At 49.6% G+C, this 19,072-nt stretch overlaps 1 protein-coding gene across 1 annotated transcript in view; it reads left to right on the forward strand.

The window, feature by feature from the left end:
• Nucleotides 1-19,072, forward strand: part of FSTL4 (follistatin like 4) — a 427,123-nt gene that overhangs the window by 193,982 nt on the left and 214,069 nt on the right. The window contains exon 4 of the mRNA XM_040240112.1: nucleotides 5,244-5,492. Coding sequence (XP_040096046.1) covers nucleotides 5,244-5,492 — 249 coding nt within the window. The remainder of the gene's footprint in view (nucleotides 1-5,243; nucleotides 5,493-19,072) is intronic.

The following is a 19,072-nucleotide window of genomic DNA, read 5'->3' on the forward strand; positions in this document are numbered from 1 at the left end:
CATTCCGTTTTAATAACAAGGAGGAAGTGGTGACAAGGGGCTCGTTTCTGAAACCACACTTGGCAGGTGTCTCAGTGGCAGGGCCGGGGCCCCTGCACCCCTGTGCACAGCCTTCTCAGCTCTCTGTGGGCCTGCCGGCCACAGACTGGGAAGGGCGGTGCAGGGCTTTCAAGGGACTTTTGTCCTCATTGCAAATCATTAGGGATCATATATGTGCCAACAGCCCATTTCCATGTCGGAGAGAACCTGAGGTGTTCTTGGCAACTTGGGTGAGCACAGGTCAGCACGAGTGTTTTCTTGATACTGGCCCCTCAGAGCACAGCTTGGGAGAGGCCCCCAGAGCCACAGTGGCAGGACGATCAGACCTGGGCAGTGCAGCGCTGCTTGCTCCTCAGAGGCTCTGGCTGCAGCCTGGGCTGTGGACATCTCAGAGGGCAAGGCTCAGGTAGAGGGGATTCTCCCTGCACCTGCCCATGCCAACTGGCCCTTCCTTTGATGTTTGCACTGGACTAGGTGGTAGGAAAAGGAGTACGTCAAGGCTGTATATTGTCACCCTGCTTATTTAACTCATATGCAGAGTACATCATGAGAAGCGCTGGGCTGGAAGAAGCACAAGCTGGAATAAAGATTGCCGGGAGAAATATCAATAACCTCAGATATGCAGATGACACCACCCTTATGGCAGAAAATGAAGAGGAACTAAAAAGCCTCTTGATAAAAGTGAAAGAGGAGAGTGAAAAAGTTGGCTTAAAGCTCAACATTCAGAAAACGAAGATCATGGCATCTGGTCCCATCACTTCATGGGAAATAGATGGGGAAACAGTGGAAGCAGTGTCGAGCTTTTTTTAGGCTCCAAAATCACTGCAGATGGTGACTGCAGCCATGAAATTAAAAGACGCTTACTCCTTGGAAGAAAAGTTATGACCAATGTAGATAGCATATTCAAAAGCAGAGACGTTACTTTGCCAACAAAGGTCTGTCTAGTCAAGGCTATTGTTTTTCCAGTAGTCATGTATGGATGTGAGAGTTGGACTGTGAAGAAAGCTGAGCGCCGAAGAATTGATGCTTTTGAACTGTGGTGTTGGAGAAGACTCTTGAGAGTCCCTTGGACTGCAAGGAGATCCAACCAGTCCATTCTGAAGGAGATCAGTCCTGGGTGTTCTTTGGAAGGAACGATGCTAAAGCTGAAGCTCCAGTACTTTGGCCACTTCATGTGAAGAGTTGACTCATTGGAAAAGACTCTGATGCTAGGAGGGATTGGGGGCAGGAGGAGAAGGGGACGACCGAGCATGAGATGGCTGGATGGCATCACCGACTCGATGGACGTGATTTTGAGTGAACTGCGGGAGTTGGTGATGGACAGGGAGGCCTGGCGTGCTGCAGTTCATGGGGTCACAAAGAGTTGGACATGACTGAGCGACTGAACTGAACTGAGGTGGTCTCCGAAGGGCCTTCCTGCTCTGCCCCTCCTGGTTCCAGCCCCTGTACCCCAGCGAAGGCCCATCTCTACAGACAGTTGCTTCCCCTTCGTACTGTCATCCCTCCAGCTCCCCACTTGGAGAAAGCAAGAGAGATACAGCCCTGAGCAGATCACTGCATACGGGCCCCTCTACCCTCCCATCCCAGCTTCTAGCCTGGAGGTTAAACAGAGTCAGGGAGGACAGTTTTGAAAACTATTGTATTTCACAAATCCTGAGTCAGTGATGGGGGCAAGGGCAAGAAGACAAAGGCTCTGTACCCTGGGCATCTCCTGAGGCCAGAGAGTCGGTGCCGGCGTCCAGCCCCGGGTGGATCCAGGGAATTCGAAGTGTGGATGGCATTGGCGAGGAAAGACTTATTTGTTTATTAGTATAAGATTAGATTAAGAAACAATAGTATAGTAGGAAAATTAAGTGGAGAAAGAGGGCTGAATAACTTGGATTACGTGGAAGACCAATGAAATTCCAGACAAGGAACTTGCACCATCTACGTTGGGCCACCGGCGCTCGCTTGAATATCTAAGGGTGCCTCGCCTTAGGCTCCCTTTCACGCGGGTCTTAACAGCCAGGGCAAGTAAGTAGACTTGGCGAGCCTCCTCGCCCCAGATGGGAATTCAGCCTGAAATTAAAGTAAAGAGGAAAAGGAAAAAGAAAGAGAGAGAGACGCGGGGAAACCAGTCCAGCGACTGGCTCCGGCTCCTATTGTTTAGAAGGCCTTATATACCTTTTAGATTGTACATAGAGATCAATGGGTAATACAAAATTATGCGGTGTTAGCAGCCCAGACTCTTATCAAAACCAGGCTTTTCTCTCTGCATACCTAATTGTACACACAAGTCTTAGGTGATTTACATCATCTTCTGGCCAAAAAGGGCCAATTAACATTTTACAGCCTTTTTTCTGATAAGGGTTTGTCAACCAGAAGACTTATTTGTGTTGATCTTCCCAAGGTTTGGTGCCACTCTCAGAAAGTACTAAATAAAGTTACATTCTTACATAGCGAGGACATAAGAGAAGTGCAAAGAGAAGTAATTAACTCAAAAGTCTAGTGTTGCTAACATCAGAACTACTATATACCTTTTTCCATATCCCGTTTACATTGATTAACATCCTCCCAGGTGCCTAAAAGATAAAGAATATGGAGGCCTGGCAGCAATCATTGAGTCAACAGTGAAATCCCATCACCAATATAATTTTTAACTCTTTAGAAAAGGGTCTGTATCTTTAAGATGCTTTTCCGCTTTGTGCCTCTTGCGGTTGGGGGGCAGTAAGCAATTCACAAGCTGTAAGAGGTCCAGGGGAACCTGTTAGGCAAGCTAGAGAGCAATCAGAGGGGGTTTAACTGAAACATCCCTTTCAAATGCAGAAGACTAAAGCCCTGAGTTGACTTTTTCCAGAGAATATCAGAAGAGTGGAAAAGCAGAGTACAAAGGCCGGCAGATTCTTATTTTTTTGTTGGGGGAACATGCTCAGGAAATTCCAGGGGGACGCCTGAAGTCTGATCACGACCTTGCGTATGTCAGCTTCCTTCCTCATGACCTTGTCATGGGCGGGATTCCTCACGCTGGTTCCCGGCAAGTCAGGCAGGCCCTCCTGGGCTTAGGGGATTCAGAGAGGGGCACTCTGACTGGCAGGGGCAGCAGAAATGGGCCCCAGGGGTACACTGAGGCTGAGGTACCCAGAGAGAGGGCATAGCCTGTTTGCGTGGGCAGCCCAGCCAGGGCAAAGCCCCCAAAGCAGGCACTGTGAGACCAGAGGCTCAGAAAGCTGGGCTCAGTTTCTTAAATGGAGCCACTAGTGGGTGTCCTTCATATCACATGGGAAAGTTGAGGAAAATAGTGTTACAAAGGCATCATTATCTTGGAAAGAAACAAAGGATGATATTTTTAGAGCCTGTTAGTTTCTTCTAGTAGCTGCCAGCACTTTCCCGGGTAACCCAGGAGAATTTTGCTAATCAAACAGGCTCCATGGCAAAGCAGCCATAAACATTGTGGGTGGGGGGCCTCCAGCCCAGAGCCTCCCACTGTCGAGCCAGCAACCTGGCTTCCTCTGCCCGTCAGCCTTGCCAGCAGGGCGAGTGGGGGCCCATGAATGCCACTGAGTCTTTGCAGTGACACGCCAACAATTAGCAAAGTGGATAAAAGGAGATTCACACGCCCACTTAGGATCTGTACTTTTATACTGCTAAGAGATATTTTGACCTTCTAGTTTATTATGATTCAAGAAAAAGTCAATATTTCTTAGCTTTCCAAGGCTGGAAGAATTTAAATGAGTTATTGAATCAAGCAGTTAATCTACTGATAACTGATTTTTTTCCTTTCAAATCTATAATGATGAAAAGCAGACTTAACCAAAAACAAGTTTTTCTTTTTTTTTTCTTAGGCATTTTAATCCCATAGAGTAGGAGTTGAGGCTGAAAGTTCAGTCTTGACTGCCAGGGCCATTCTGTCTTGCCAATATTTTGAAGAAAATTTAATTAAAACTTAAAAGCAAAGACTTCTGTGGCCATAAAATCTGTATACATGTTTCAATTATTTGTGTTTTGATATCCCTTTATAATTCTCAATTTCCTATCTGTTGCCATTAATGCCATGGGACCATCATCCAGTTTTCTGGGCTCCTGAGGAATGTCCTGTAGGTGACGGATGCTTATTTAAGCGTCCATGTAAGTGAGCCTTTTCAGCAAGAAACCACTCTGCCCCACTGCTCTGGCGTGTGAGCTCGGGACACCACTGCCTGACATCATCATGGGTGTATGTTGGGTACAGGAGACACACAGCACCATGGCAGCTGCAGTTTCCATGATCTCAGCCCTCCTGCCCATGGACACAGGCTGTAGTATTATGCCAGAAGGACTGTTGTTACTGTTAGTCACTCAGTCGTGTCTGACTCTTGGCTACCCATGGACTGTAGTCCGCCAGGCCCTTCTGTCCATGGAATTCTCCAGGCAAGAATACTAGAGTGGGTAGCTGTTCCCTCCTCCAGGGGACCTTCCCAACCCAGGGATTGAACCCAGGTCTCCCGCATTGCAGGCAGATTCTTTACGTTCTGAGCCTCCAAGGAAGGGCTGAGCAGTGGAGTGCCGGTGCTGCCACTGCTCCTGTGTCTTGGAGAACCGTACTCTTTCCAGAGGAAATGGTCAACCTCTGACCTCCCTGCCTTGGCTGCCCCCGTTCCTAAACACTTAGAGAACCACTTTCTCCTTACTCCACTGTTACTCACTAGTCTCCACCATGGCTCCCCAGTGCCTAACATATCAGACTGAAGTTCCACTTGGCTCTCTGAATCTAGCAAGATGGACCCACATCTTGCTACCCCTTACTTCCCACCCCGACTCCTGCACAAAACCCCTCCTTGTGCCAGGTCTCCTCCCTAAGGCAGGCAAATGCTCGCTGCATGGTGGTTACAAGAACCTTGGCTCAAGCCCCCATCCCTTGGCAAGCCCTCCGCCTGTCAGTCAGCAGGGTCCACTGGTACCTCACCACCTCCGCATGGCCCTCTGTTTACTCCTCCCTCCCAGGATGGGCAGGGGTTGTGTCTGAGATGTTTGATGGGAGCCAGACATAAAACCTGGGCTCTACATGACAGGGCATTGCTTGTAGCCTCCTGTCCACTGCCCATTGGAGGGGCAGGGGCTCCATGGGGCGCCTGAGCCCCGATGCCTCGGCGTCACAGACTCTGGCCAACACAGCCTGAGAGAGCCATGCAGGTGGCCCGTGCCCCCGAGTGCTGGCGGCTGACCCTCTGTGTGTGTGTGCCTCGCAGGACTTTCCAGCCACGACGAGCTGCCAGCCTCCTGCGGGAAGAAGTTGTGCGGCCGCGGGAGCAGGTGTACGCTCAGCAGGGAGACGGGAGAGCCCGAGTGCCGATGCCTGGAGGCCTGCCGGCCCAGCTACGTGCCCGTGTGCGGCTCAGACGGGAGGGTGTACGAAAACCACTGTGAGCTCCACCGCACTGCCTGCCTGCTGGGGAAGAAGATCGTCATGGTCCGCAGCAAGGACTGCTTCCTTAAAGGTAGGAAGATGGCTCCGTGCCTCTGTGCTTGTGGGTTTTGTCGTAGATCCTCTAATGCCTTTCTGACAAATGACCTGGGTGCTGAGTCTACAGGTTAAATGTGTTTTTAAAAAATAGAGAAAGAGGAAGATTGGAGCCTTAAAAGCAGTAGCAGTGTTTCAGTGCTGCCTGAGCATTTGCGTCCACCTCCAGAGGCCCCTGCCCTTGAGGAAGGGCCCAGGAAGTCTGGGCTGGTGCAGAGCCCATGTCCATAGGGTCCAGGCTGAAAGACACTGCCCAGGTCTCTCTCGCAGGGTGGGTCCTGCCAGGTTGTGGCAGGGAGCACACTGACCCCTCTGGACTATGTCTCATGAATCAGAAGGTCACTCTGTGCATAGAAAGTAGTCAGATGGGCCCCTCCCCACCCCAGGACAGAGGTTCCCAGCATAGCAGTCACTGCAGCTCTGGCCTAGAGTGGTTGCCTGGCCTGTCTAGAGCACCTGAGAGCAAGATAAGGAAGGTCCTGCATGGACGTCAGACCATCTCCATGGAGGAGGGGGCCAAAGTGTTCATGCCCTGTCCTTGAGTGAGAAGAGCAGTGCCAGCTCCTGGCAGAGGGTAAGAGCCTCAGGGGCAAGACCTGTGGCTCTTCGTACAGGAATATCATCTTACTAACATGTGGCTCAAGACCTTGTTGACACCAAGAAGGTGTCAACAGCTCACAGATGTTCCAGGACATGAGAGTTAGGCCACAAATTTCTGTGTCTCCCTGGCTGCGATGAATGGTGCATGTCCGAGGCTGTAGAAGTATTTGTGATGCTGAGCCCAGATGGCCACACGTGAATAATCTAGGTGATGTGAGACAGCAGAAGCAGCTTGTATGCGGGTGGGAACAGGTCCTCTGGCCTGAGCTGTGGGGTCTTGGAGGTGGAGGGGAGCCCACGTAGGCCTGTGTGAGGTCCCAGACCTGCTGTGGGGCAGGGCCAGGAGGGGAGGAGAAAGCTGGGATGGAGCCCCGCTGCCAGTAAGTTCCTGTGACGCTGACAGAAAGGGACTTTTGTGTGGCCACAGCTGGGGGCCTGGGCTCCAGGAGGGAAGGGCCAAGCTCAGGCCTCACTCTCCCAGGCATCAGGTCCGTGTGGCAGGAGAAGTCACGATGCAGGAACCCAAGTCTTATGGGCCTCCTGTAACCCTAGAGAAGGTAGCTTTCCCTCCTCGCCCACGGGCCCTGGCAGGGGTTCCTGGAGCAGGTGGGTCTCTGGACTGTTGAGTTTATCCTGTGATGGAAGGAGTCTTGGACCCTTTCATGGGTGTGCTTGTGACATGAATGCTGAGGCACTTCAGAAATCACGAGGCCCAATATGGAAATCAAACCAAAACAAGCACAGGAAAAATGTCGGAGGCCTGGAAGCCCTGCCCAGTCCAGGCCTGCCTGTGCCTCGGCAGCCGTGAGCACTAAAAACACTTGGCCACTTGCTCCAGGTTTATTGGTCATGGTGCATTTTACAGATTGACGTTCCATTCCTCAGTTTCCAGTATTCCCCCAGACTGCATCTATGGGGTCGCACAGAGTCAGACACAACTGAAGCAACTTTGCAGCAGCAGCATCTTTCTAAAGGTTTTTATTTCTACACCAGAGTGTGCACGGCCTCCCTCACCATCTGTTATTCAAACAGCATTTCTCATTTCACGCGAGGGAAAGTCAACCACCACAGAACCTGCTGCGATGAGGGGTGACGGAGAGTTGGGAAGGGGCGAGCAGATTAGGTCTCGGTTCTGCTTCACGCTGATTGAATTTATCCACCAAATCCTTCTGATTCAATGGGGTTTTCACTGGTGTTGTGAAATCCCACCCACTCACCGTGGCAGCGCCGATCTCCAAACGATCCTTTTTCAATGGAGAGAGGTGCCTGCAAGGTCCCAGAGGGACCTGGGTTTGCAGGCCAGCTGTGTGACCTTGAGTGTGTGACTCCACCTCTCTGGGCCTTTTGCTCAGCTGTAGAAAGGGGCTGCTGGCAGTCTCCACCTGCTCTGTGGAGAAAAGGAAATAAGATGCAGCACAGAAACCACTTAGCATGGGCCAGGTACATTACACATGTCGGGTATTAATGACACCTGTTGTCATCATTTATTGAATTCATGGTGGCCTCAGGCCTGGAGCAGGGAGACGCACGAGCAGTGAGGGGGATGCAGAAGCAGGAACAAGCACTCCTGCCCGGCAGGTCCTGGGCATGGACAGCTTGCTGGTAGATGGAGAGTGGAGGTGGGAGGTGCTGAGTCAAGCTATCCTGGAGATGTCCACCTGCAGCTAGGGTTCCTCTTTCTGCAGACCTCATCCCCTCGCTCTGAATCCCACAGAGAAGCCTTCACTGCCTCTGGTTCAGCATCAGCTCCAGTCCCTGGAGGCAGGAGGGCCAGCTGGCTTCTCCTCCCCTAGTGTTTCCATAGGGAATACCCAGCAAGCAGTCCCGGTGGCCCTGGAAGCAGGCAAGCCCGAGGAGGATGCTTTGGGGGAGAACCTCCATCTTTGCCAGAACCATGGGTTTCACAGGGAGCAGGAGGTAATGGATGGACAGAGTGCTAGAGGGAGGCAGGATGGGATTCTTGAGGGGAAGGAGGGTGGGTATAGAGGACAGCTTCCTACAGTCCTCACCCCAAGATGGCAGCAGAGTGTTTAATGCTGTCTTGAGCTCCAAGGATGACAATGTGTCTCTGTCCCAAATGTCCAGGGAGTTATTGATCCAGGAAACTTGAACATACCTTTCTACCTGTCTGAACAAAAATTATAAAATCCTTCATGTTTCATTCTCTTTTCCCACCAGACTTTAAAAAGAGAAGTTACGGCTTCATTCTCTGACGTTTTCTCTACCCGCAGAAGTCACTATATTAGGATGGTCCTTATGGGGTTGGAGTGTGTGGAGCAAGGAGGATGTGGACTTCCAGGCCGGGCCACCGCAGTTCAGAGCAGTCGCTCTGCCACCAGAGCCCCTCCCTGCACCCTTGTTTGGGGGGTGTCTTCTTGGGGGTACCACCTGGGGTCACACGGTGCTTACTGCTGTGCAAGAAAGGAGAGTCAGCATTCAAAGACCACGTACAAGAAAACTTGTGGTAACACATTCTAGTTGCTATGGCAATGGAATACTGTGTGAATACAGAATGAGATACAATATCATTTAGGGATCATTCACTGGTGAGAAAATCAAAATTGAACTCTGCAGCCTTGTCTCAGAGGCCATTGGCAGCTTCCATACCAGCTCTCCTGACATGTGAAAAGTCAGGGGGATGAAGGAGGTGGGATACTGTCTCTCTCTCTCCTCTGGGCAGAATTAGTCACATTTGTCCTCAGCACCAAATACCTCCAGTGAACACTAAGACAGTGGGTAGATTTCTCTGTACCTTTAACTTCTTCTAGAGTTTGTGTCTGAAGTTATCTTGTGACATGGCATTCCTATTTGTGTACTAGTTGGCACTTTTAAAATGATTTTTCTGACTCAGTTCTGAGTTCATGCTTTATCTCCTATGCTGCTGGAGAAGAGGAGCTTGCCTCTCAGCCATCACGCAGCACGCCAGTCTTGTATTACTTCAGATGATACAATGTCGTAGTTAGGCAGTTTTCTAAACAAACCATGAAATTATGGAAGAAAGGAGCCTGTTAGAGGTTCAGTTCTGAACAGACCCTTAAGCTTCCTCATCCCACATGGCATTTGTAATTGCACGTTGGTGCTTCAGAGGGGAATTCCCAGACTCATGAAATCAGAGGAAATAATTGCCACTTTATTTTGAAAGTTAAACATACTATAGGCTCACTAGCAAACCTTTTTTTTTTTTTCTGAAGTGTTACTGAACACAGGAATAAAAACTCAACCTTCTGTTACAAGTTAGCAGAGCAGATACAACTTGTTGCCAAAGACTTTTTTTCTTCTTTAGGGTATTTAGATGTTGTTGTTACTTTAGCATCTTACACCTTTAGGAATATAAATTGAGTCCCATGCCTCCAGGGCATTTCCGCACTTCCCTGCCCTGCCAGGGAGAGATACTCTTATTCCCAGCTGTGTGTCGGCCCGGCCTCAGGCAGACTTTCCGCTTCCCCAGGTGTGGGGGCAGCGGGCACTGGCCTATGGTGGGGGCAGACATCCTAGGGATTTGGTTTCACGCTGCTGGAGTGGTCCCTACAACAGGGAAATGCTGGGGCCCGAGGAAGCATCATGGGGAGGCCCACACTGAGGGAGCAGGTGGCACAGGACCGGAGGCATCAGCTTGAGGCCAGCCATGGGACCATTCCACGCTGCCTTGGAGAAAACACTCGCTCTGTCTGTCTCACTACGTCTGTAAGATGGGATGATGATAATGCCTACCTCATAGAATGTCACGAGCATAAAATGAGCAGTGCTAGGCACGTCATCACGCGTGCTCTTCTCTAAGCAGTATCAGCATCACTCAGGATAATGGTGATGTCATGGCAAACATCGGGGCACGGTCAAGGGACCGATGCAGGAGGCTCTAGGAGCCCTGCTCACGTGTGATTACACTCGATATGGGCTTAGACGTCAAGGGTGTGAATGTCCTGTGATCAAGGGGAGAGAAGAACATTTGTCCTCCATGTTTATTTAAGGAATGACTGGAATTATGATCAAAATTCCAAAACCTTTTACAACTGCCTTACTTTTTGAAAAGAGATGTAGCGAGTCATCCAAGTTCACCTGGTAAGCTTATAGAGGTGGAAGAGAAGAACCAAGAACTCCTGATTCCAGGTTTAGAGGAAGGTTCTGGAATGCATGAAAGGCTTTCGGGAACTGCCAGCCGAGGGAAGGATTGGTCCACCTGAGGATGAAAAGGGGAGTGTCTAGGGAGGGAGCTGGAGAAAAGACAACTGAGATGAATCTTGAAGAGTGAATAAGGGCTTCATAGGGTGCAGACATGAAGTGGTAATCCATGCAGACTCTCAGGACGGAGCAAGTGATTAAAATGCAGGTCCTGACAGGGAGCTGGGGTTGATGATTGAGACTATGGAGGAATGGAGGCAAGAGGGTAAAAGATAGGCTTGTGTGCCAACCTAGGTAGTTGTCAGATAAAATAGTCCAACCTTCCCATTTCCCCACGTGGGGACCCAGAGCCCCAGCGAGGCCCCTAGTCCTTGGGCTCTGCTGCTGTAGCCCACCCTTCATGATCACCCCCAACTTTGGGGCTGTTTTTAATTCAGTCCCAGCAAGTCATGTTCACAGTAGGTGAGACTGCCTTTTCCTTTTCCCCCAGGAGACTTTGTGGAGGGAGGACTCAGGCGCCATGGTCAGTGGGCAAGGCCCCTCTGCTGGGCTGGGCCTCCTGGCTGTGCAGGTCAGTAAGAGGCCCAGCTGGGAGCTTCTCCAGAAAAGCCGGCTGAGTTATCCTGAACTCACAGCCCCTCCCCACACCAGAGTACCAGCCACTTCCTCTCCCCTAAGGAAAGAGAGGGAAACTCAGCAGCTGCCATAGGGGCCCAGAGACGAAAATCAGAGCCTCTGGGTGTGCCCTCCTTTAGCATGCTCTGGCCTCCACTTCCTCCTAACCCCCTTCCTGTTTCCAGTCTCTTCCAATTGCCCTTCTACTCCTGACCCCACCTGCATTCTGTCAAAGGCCACTGCTACTTCCCCAGGCCTGGCAAAGGAATCTCTGTACCCTCCCTGGCCTTCCCTGTGAGCTCCACACAGGGGAATGTGGCCATTTTCCACCAAGCTGTCTCACTCATAGATGTTGGTTTGTTTTTAATTTTATTGAAGTATAGTTGATTTACAATGTTGTGTGTATAGCAAAATGACTCAGTTATACATGTGTATTCTTTTCCATTATGGTTTATCACAGGATGTTGGATATAGTTCCCTGTGCCATACAGTAAGACCTTGTTGTTTAGCCGTCCTATACATGATAGTTTGCATCTGCTAAATACCAAACTCCCAACCCCTCGCCTCTTTGAAGTGAAGTGAAAGTCACTCAGTTGTGTTCGACTCTTTGCAGCCCCATGGATTATACAGTCCATGGAATTCTCCAGACCAGAATACTGGAGTGGGTAGCCGTTCCCTTCTCCAAGGGATCTTCCCAACCCAGGGATTGAACCCAGGTCTCCCACATTACCGCTGGATTCTTTACCAGCTGAGCCACCAGGGCCCACTCGTCCCTTTGGCAACCACAAATCTGTCCTCTGTATCTGTGGATCTGTTTTTGCTCCATAGATACTCATTTGTGTAGTATTTTAGATTCCACTTGTAAGTGACATCATATGGTATTTGTCTTTTTGTTTCTGATTTACTTCGCTTAGTATGATAATCTCTAGGTCCATCCAGGCTCCCTCAGATGGCATTATTTCACTCTTTTTGATGACTGAGTAATATTCCATTGTGTGTGTCATAGATGCATGTACATTTATTCGTTTATCTGCTGATGGACATTTAGGTGGTTGCCATGTCTTGGCTATTGTAAATAGTGCTGCAGTGAACATAGGGATGGATTTGTCTTTTTAAATTTAGTGTAGTCTGAGTATACACCAAGGAGTGGGATTACTAGATTACATGGTAGCTCAATTTTTAGTTTTTTTGAGGAACCTCCATACTGTTTTCTGTAGTGACTGAACCAATTTACATTCCCACCAATAGTGTGAAAGGGTTCCCTTTTCTCCACACACTCTCCAGAATTTATTTTTCATCAGCTTTTTAGTGACGGCCATTCTGACTGGTATGAGGGGCTACCTCATTGTAGTTTTGATTTGCCTTTCTCTACTGATTAGCGATGATGAGCATCTTTTCATGTGCCTATTGGCCGTCTGTATGTCTTCTTTGGAGAAATGTTTATTTAAGTCTTCTGCCCATCTTTCAATTGGATTGTTTGGGGTTTTTGTGATTGAATTGTAGGAGCTGTGTGTATACTTTGGAAATTAAGCCCTTGTTAGTTGCATTATTTGCAAATATTTTCTCCCATTCCATAGGTTGTCTTTCACTTTGATTATGGTTTCCTTCGCTGTGCAAAAGTTTATACGTTGGACTAGGTCCCATTTGTTTATTTTTGCTTTTATTTGTATTGCCTTGGGAGACTGACCTAAAAAAACGCTGATACAATTTATGGTAGAGAACATTTTGCCTGTGTTCTCGTCTAGAAGTTTTATGGTGTCATGTCTTATTTTTAAGTCTTTAAGCCATTTTGAGTTTATTTTTGTGTATGGTGTAAGGGTGTGTTCTAGCTTCATTGATTTACATGCAGCTCTCCAACTTTCCCAGCACTGCTTATTGAAGAGATAGAGACATTGTTGAATGTCCGCTGGGTGGCCAGGCTGTGCAGGACCTGAGGGTCAGGACTGGAGGCCTGACTTCACAGAACTAACAGCCGAAAGAATGGTCGGAGTCGCATCTGCAGCACCCCTATTCTCTGGGCCATTGTGTGGCCATGCTGTAGCCAGAGACATCCCCAAGACCTCAAGGACCAATGGGAGTCTTCATGGACCATCTCCTCCTTGCAGCCTCCCGCATAGGTTCTGCCAGCATCAAAGCATCACCAATAGCCTCCCAGCACAATGGCCCTTGGGTCCCAGTCATCCTATTTATAGTATCTGCTTCCAGGATCAAGAAACATAACTTACACATATGTCTTCTCTGGATATTTACTCTAGATTCTATGCAAGTCCTAGTGTGAGCACCCTGCAAGTGTGCAAGTCTGCTATCAGTTTGGCATTTGTGGTGTGCTTCACAGAACTGCCACACTTTGGATGAATTAATTACATTTCAGTAATTAAAAATTGCTAATAAATTATTGAGCTGAGAAAGTCTCGCACTGCATTGATTTCACTTATGGAAACAAGTTGCAGTCTCTGAGGCCACTACAGTGTTCCCTGTTCTTTCCCAGCACCCGCTCCTTATTCCACCCGCTCCTCCTCTGTGTCCACTGACAGGCTCACACGTTCTCATGCCAAAGCCAAGCAGAGCCGGCTTTATCCCGGCATCCCTACGGTACCATTTCTCCTCTCCCTTACCCTCTCTCCCAGTCACCCAAAGCCTTGCCTGTGCTAGCTGCCTCCACGTCCCCAGCTCCCCCCACACTCTGCCCACCAGGGTCTGCACCTGGCTCCTGTCCCCACCAAGATCACTCTGCCCTTGTAAATTCCAAGCCCAGGTAGTGCTTTCCAGGCCTCGTCTTACTACATTCCCCCGACAGTGCTATCGTCACTCTTCCTGGTCCTGCCAGCCCCAGCCCTTCTGACTCTTCCCAGACCCCCTGTCCTGGCTCCTGGTCAGAAACTTCTTCAAACCCATCTTCCATGTGGCTTTAAGAGTGACCCCTCCAAGAGGTAACTCTGGCCACGTTGCTCTGCTGCTTGAACTCTTCCTTCCATTCATTCAGAGAACATTCACTTCTTATGAGTCACATTTTCTCTGAGCACTGAGAATACAGCAATACACAGACAGACAGGATTCCTGCCCTCGCAGTGCATACAGTTTTGTGAGGGGGTCAGTAAGCAAGAGATAAGGTGTCTTAGGTGGTGACATGTGCAACAGAGAAGAAGACAGGGAAATAAGTTATAGAATCTAACATGAGAAGTGAGTTTTGAGCAAAGGCCTGGAGGAGGCTGGGAGGTTAGGGAGCAAGGTATTTGCATATCCAGGGAAAGAGCATCCCAGCAGAAGGAATAGCCAGTACACAAACCCTGATGTGGATGCTCTCCTGGAACATTTGGGGATCAAAAGGGGGCCGAGGCTGCTGGAGCAGAATAGAGAAAGTGAGAGACATCCAAGAGGTAAAGAGACATATCCTCCAAGTGGGGTCTTGTCAGCACTGAAAACCCAAACTCTTAGCCACCATGCCGTGTTTTCTTTCTAGTTTTCAGCACCCCCACCCAGGGATGGCCTTGAGGAGACCTCCTCATTCATCACCACCCCAGGAAGCTGGGAGGGGTGTGCCATGGGCTGGAAAAGATGGCCTGTCTACGAGTTCATCATCAAGTATTTCTAGCTTCACCCTTTAACTGAGATAAACCTACAGGGCCCAGGGGATTTCCTGCCTAAGTCCCAAGCTACCGTCAGAGCTTCTAGCAAGAGCAGTGTCCTCCCTTGGTTCTAACTTCTTATTAGCTGGCATGTTGTTGTTGTTGTTCACTCGCTAAGTCATGTCTGACTGTTTGCAACCCCGTGGATTGTAGCACTCCAGGCTTCTCTGCCCTTCACTATCTCCCAGAGTTTGCCCAGATTCATGTCCATTGTATCAGTGATGCCATCCAACCATCTCATCCTTCTCGTGCCTTCAATCTTTCCCAGCATCAGGGTCTTTTCCAGTGAGTCAGTTCTTCACATCAGGTAGCCAAAGTATTGAAACTTCAGCATCGATCCTTCCGATGAATAGTCAGGATTGATTTCCTTTAGGATTGACTGATTTGATCTTCTGGCTGTCCACGGGACTCTCAAGAGTTAGTGTACATATCCTGCTATCCTGGGTGGGGATATGTGATTTGTCTTTCCATCCTTTGCTTATTGGAGATGTTCCATTCATTTCATAGATGAATGCACACATTGATGATTATGTGTTAAACCCCAAGTGAGAGGATGGGAAGGCCTAGCTGGAAGCCCTCCATTCAACACAAATCACAGGGTCCCAGCCGAGGAGGTGTGGATCCATAAGGAATCCTCCTCAGATTCTGTTCCCTGATGACATAAGGAGTTGAGGGGACTTGAGGGAGGAGGGAGGCAGAAGAAGGTGGGGTTGGGGGTGACATGGAGCGTCCTGCTCCCCAAGCTTCTGTGTAGGAGGCTGCTCAAGAAACGCCCTGCATGAAGAGAAGGGAGGCCCTTGGTTCAGGGTGCTTAGCACCACTTAGTGGAGCCCACAGCCAAGACTTGGGGAGCTTTGGATGATAATCAGAAGTCAGATGTTTAATTACTGGAGCGAGAATAAGTTGATTTGGGACTTCTTTAAGGTTATCCCCTATTGCGCCTTCAATTAAGATCAAGGCCCCCGTGTAGCAGCCACTAAATGACACCGCATTTTGAATCTCTGTGCTCAAGCAGTTTATCTAATTATCTGTGTGACAAACTCAGCAGCTGTCAGACCAGCCATAACTCAAATATGTTGACTTTGCCCCTGCCTGAAAGTGTTGGCTGCTTACTAACAGGCTGAGGGCAAGGGCTCTCTGGCTCTTCTGGGCACACGGAGTCCCTCTCAGGTTCTGTTCCCTGATGACATAGGAGTTAAAGGGGCCAGTGGCTGGGAGGACGGTGGGCCCATGAGTCCAGTAAGCCTGTTTTTGGTTCTCGACCCCACCCAACCCCCGGACTCACCTGCAGCCCCTGTGGCTGACATGGGTGCCCAGACTCTGCTTGCTTTTCTGGACAGGGAAACAAGGTACTAGTCTGAACCATCTTTTTTCTCCAAAAAAAGGGAGGTGCCACTTACCACTGTGCCAAATTAGCTGAAACAAGTCAGAGGAGTTGGGGGGTGGAGTGGTCACGGGGTAGCCCAGGGAGAGGTGACCTTCCCCAGCAGAGTGGGCTCCTCAAAGGCATCCTTAAGGAGATCTAGCTCTCTAGAGTGGAGCTGAGTCCCTGCCCGAGACAGCCAAGGGACAGAGCTACAGAAAGCTGGGGCCCAGTCCTCCACAGCATCCTGAGGCACAGGAACCGCCCATGTTCCTATTGTGGATAGACTTGTGTCCAGCCCTGTGCCACGTGCCACGTGCCACGGAGGAGCAGTGTCCAGAACATGGGGTGTTCTTGAAGCTGCTGAGGGCAGAGCTCCCCAGGGACTCCCGGACTTGGGCACCTGGTCCCCACAAGCCTGCCCTCTGCCCTGCTTCTCATTGTTCTTGCTTCTCCTTTGATGGGTTCCGAGCCCTCATTAATGAAGGTGCTCAGAGTGAAACTGTTAATACTTTCACAAAGCTCCCCTGATTGAAAGGAGTAAAATCACTTTGCTTGCAGGTAATTAAAATCACCAGATGCAGTGAACTCCATTCACTTGTTATAAGCAGAGGGTGTGAGTGGTGCGCGTCTCTCTGTAGCGGGAAGAAAGGGCTCATCCAGTGGCCTGGCAGGCGTGTCTGTTTCCTGCTCTTCCGTAGGGGACTGTGTCCCACTGCCTGTCCCTCAGTCCACTCCCGCCCACTTTGGTCAGCTGAGGTGCGGCCGCAGGCCTGTCCCTTGTAGTCTAGAAGACGCCTCGGTGAGCCCCGTCTGCCCTGCTCAGGGTGCCCAGCTGAGCTCTCTGACCCTCTGCCCACACCTCATCCTCTCTCCCCCTGCCGCTTCTGCCCCCTCTCCTCCCTTCGCCTGTGTTCCTGTTCACCCCCACCCCATGCCACCCCCTGCCAGACAGTAGTAGCGTGAAGGCTTCTCTCAGTAAACACTCTGCTCATGGTGTTTTCTGTTTGGTTGGTTTTTACTGAAGTATAGTTGATTTGCAATATTACATTAGTGTCAGGTATGTATCAACATGATTCAGATATATATGTGTGTGTATATATATATATATTTTTGTATGTGCTTATGTTATCCTTTTTAAAAATTCTTTCCCATTATAGGTTATTACAAGATGCTCAGTATAGTTCCTTATGGTATACAGTAAATCCTCGTGGTTTATTTATATATGGGAGTGTGCATCTTTGAATCCCATATTCCCAATATATCCCTCCCCGTCCCCCTCCTACTTTGGTAACCGTTGTTTGTTTTCTGTGTCCGTCTGCTCATGGTTTTAAAGCAACAAACTCTCCATTTTAAAGAGTTTTATGGCTCTCAGGGCAAACAGTTGCAGGTATCAGGAAGACCTAATGAGAACAGGGATCTGTTAAGAAGGAAGACAGAGCCCACTGCTGGGAAACGTGGTTTCTTTCCTGTGAGAAATGCCGGCAGGAGCCCATGGACTCATTTAGAGAAACAGTTGGCAGGAAGCAAGATGCACCCTTGAACGTGCCTGTCTAGAAGACTGGGGAAAGAAGGAACTTGAGCTGAAAGCTCCGCCAGGCTTCCTTTGGCTGTAGCTCCACAGGGACTCAGTTGGCTGCATTTACAATCTCCAAAAACTGCAGCAAATTATTATGAGTTCACGCATCTCATCCTTTTGAAGAGATCAGAGGTTTGGATGAGAATGGAGGGCAGGTAACACAAGCAGCGCACACTGCGTGCTGCTCCCAAACCTGGGTACTCATCACTCTTCCTCACCAGTTAGTCCACACAGCCCTCCCAGATAAAGACTGTGATTGTCCCTACTTGGCAGATGAGGAAACTGAGGCTCAGAGAGGTTTAGTGACTTGCCCAAGACCACTCCGCTGGTGAGGGGGAGAGCTGCCCTCCAAACTCACGTCTCTCTGACTTTTTGATTGTGAATGTTACACGTTGTCTTAGCACCCACTGCTCTGCCTCGTCCGTCTCTTATACCTATAGTGATTTTTATAATTAACGAAAGGAAAGAAGCTTTGAAACTCTTCAGACCCTTAAAGCACAAGGTGATTGTTGCTCACCATCGTTTTATAAAACTCACAGGCAGATGGTGCCTGTGTCCATGTTCTGTTCTGAGGGAGGCATTTTCGCACATGGAGCTGACAGTAACCTTGCTGTTAGCCGCTCTTGTCTCAGCAAAGCAATGGTGTTTTTTAAAAAACATTTCTTCCTTTGTGGTCTTTGCTCCTCTTATGCTTTCTGTGTGTGTGCTGATTTTTATAAAAGGACAGAGATGTTGCAGTGAGCCCTGCCCAGTCTGGCCCTGGGTCAGGAGGAGCTGGGAAGCATGCGTGTGCTCCTCAGAGGCGCCAGTGGACACAGCAGTCTTGGGGCCAAGCCACCGACCACGCCTGCTGTGAGCAGACTCGGCCTCTCACTGCAGCCCCGGGTGGACTCCTGTGGGGACCAGGGGCCTCTGGGACGGCTTGAGATGGTGTTCCTGGAGAAGGGGGTCTGAGCGGGTGTGATCAGGAAAAAGGCTGCATCATGCAGGATTTCCAAGCAGCTACAGGGTGTACCCTGACTTAATTCCACCTGTAAAGCAGTGGTCCTGTCCTCAACATTATGTGGACCAAGTCTTACCCTTGGGTTTCAGGATTACTTAAAACAACCTGTGATTCTTGTATCTGGCCGTTCATGACTTGCCAAGACTCAACAACTCAATGTTTCATTTATTTCTCAAGTTCTATGCATCAGGCCCAGTTCAGGGGCTGGGGACTCAAGAGGGCTGTGAGGTGGTCCTGCCCACGGAGAGCTCACAGTGGAGATGTATGTAAAGCTGGGTGAGGAGCACCGTGGTGGAGCATCTCTAGTCTATTATGGAAGGAACTGGAAGACCTTCCAGGGGAGGTGCCATCTGGGCTGAGTACTAAATGATGGGTAGAAATGGATGAGTCAAAGAGGGAAGAAAAACCCTTTTAGGCCAAGGTTAGGATGTGAAGCCAGTATGGGGAGCCACAAGCCACCTGCTGTTTTCCCAAATACAGATTTCAAGGTGAGAGAACAATGCAGCAAGAGATGAGTCTGGGGAGGGGGCTCTGGCCAAGCCAGGGCTAGACCTTGAGCTTTGGGTTATAGGAATGGCTTTTCTTTTGCAGGCAGGATTGGAGTTTTAATAGTTGAGCTGGTGTTTAGAAGCATCACCCAGCATTTCCATGG

This window comes from Oryx dammah, unplaced genomic scaffold (assembly GCF_014754425.2).
Source record: "Oryx dammah isolate SB20612 unplaced genomic scaffold, SCBI_Odam_1.1 HiC_scaffold_5, whole genome shotgun sequence".
In the NCBI taxonomy this organism is placed as follows: domain Eukaryota; kingdom Metazoa; phylum Chordata; class Mammalia; order Artiodactyla; family Bovidae; genus Oryx; species Oryx dammah.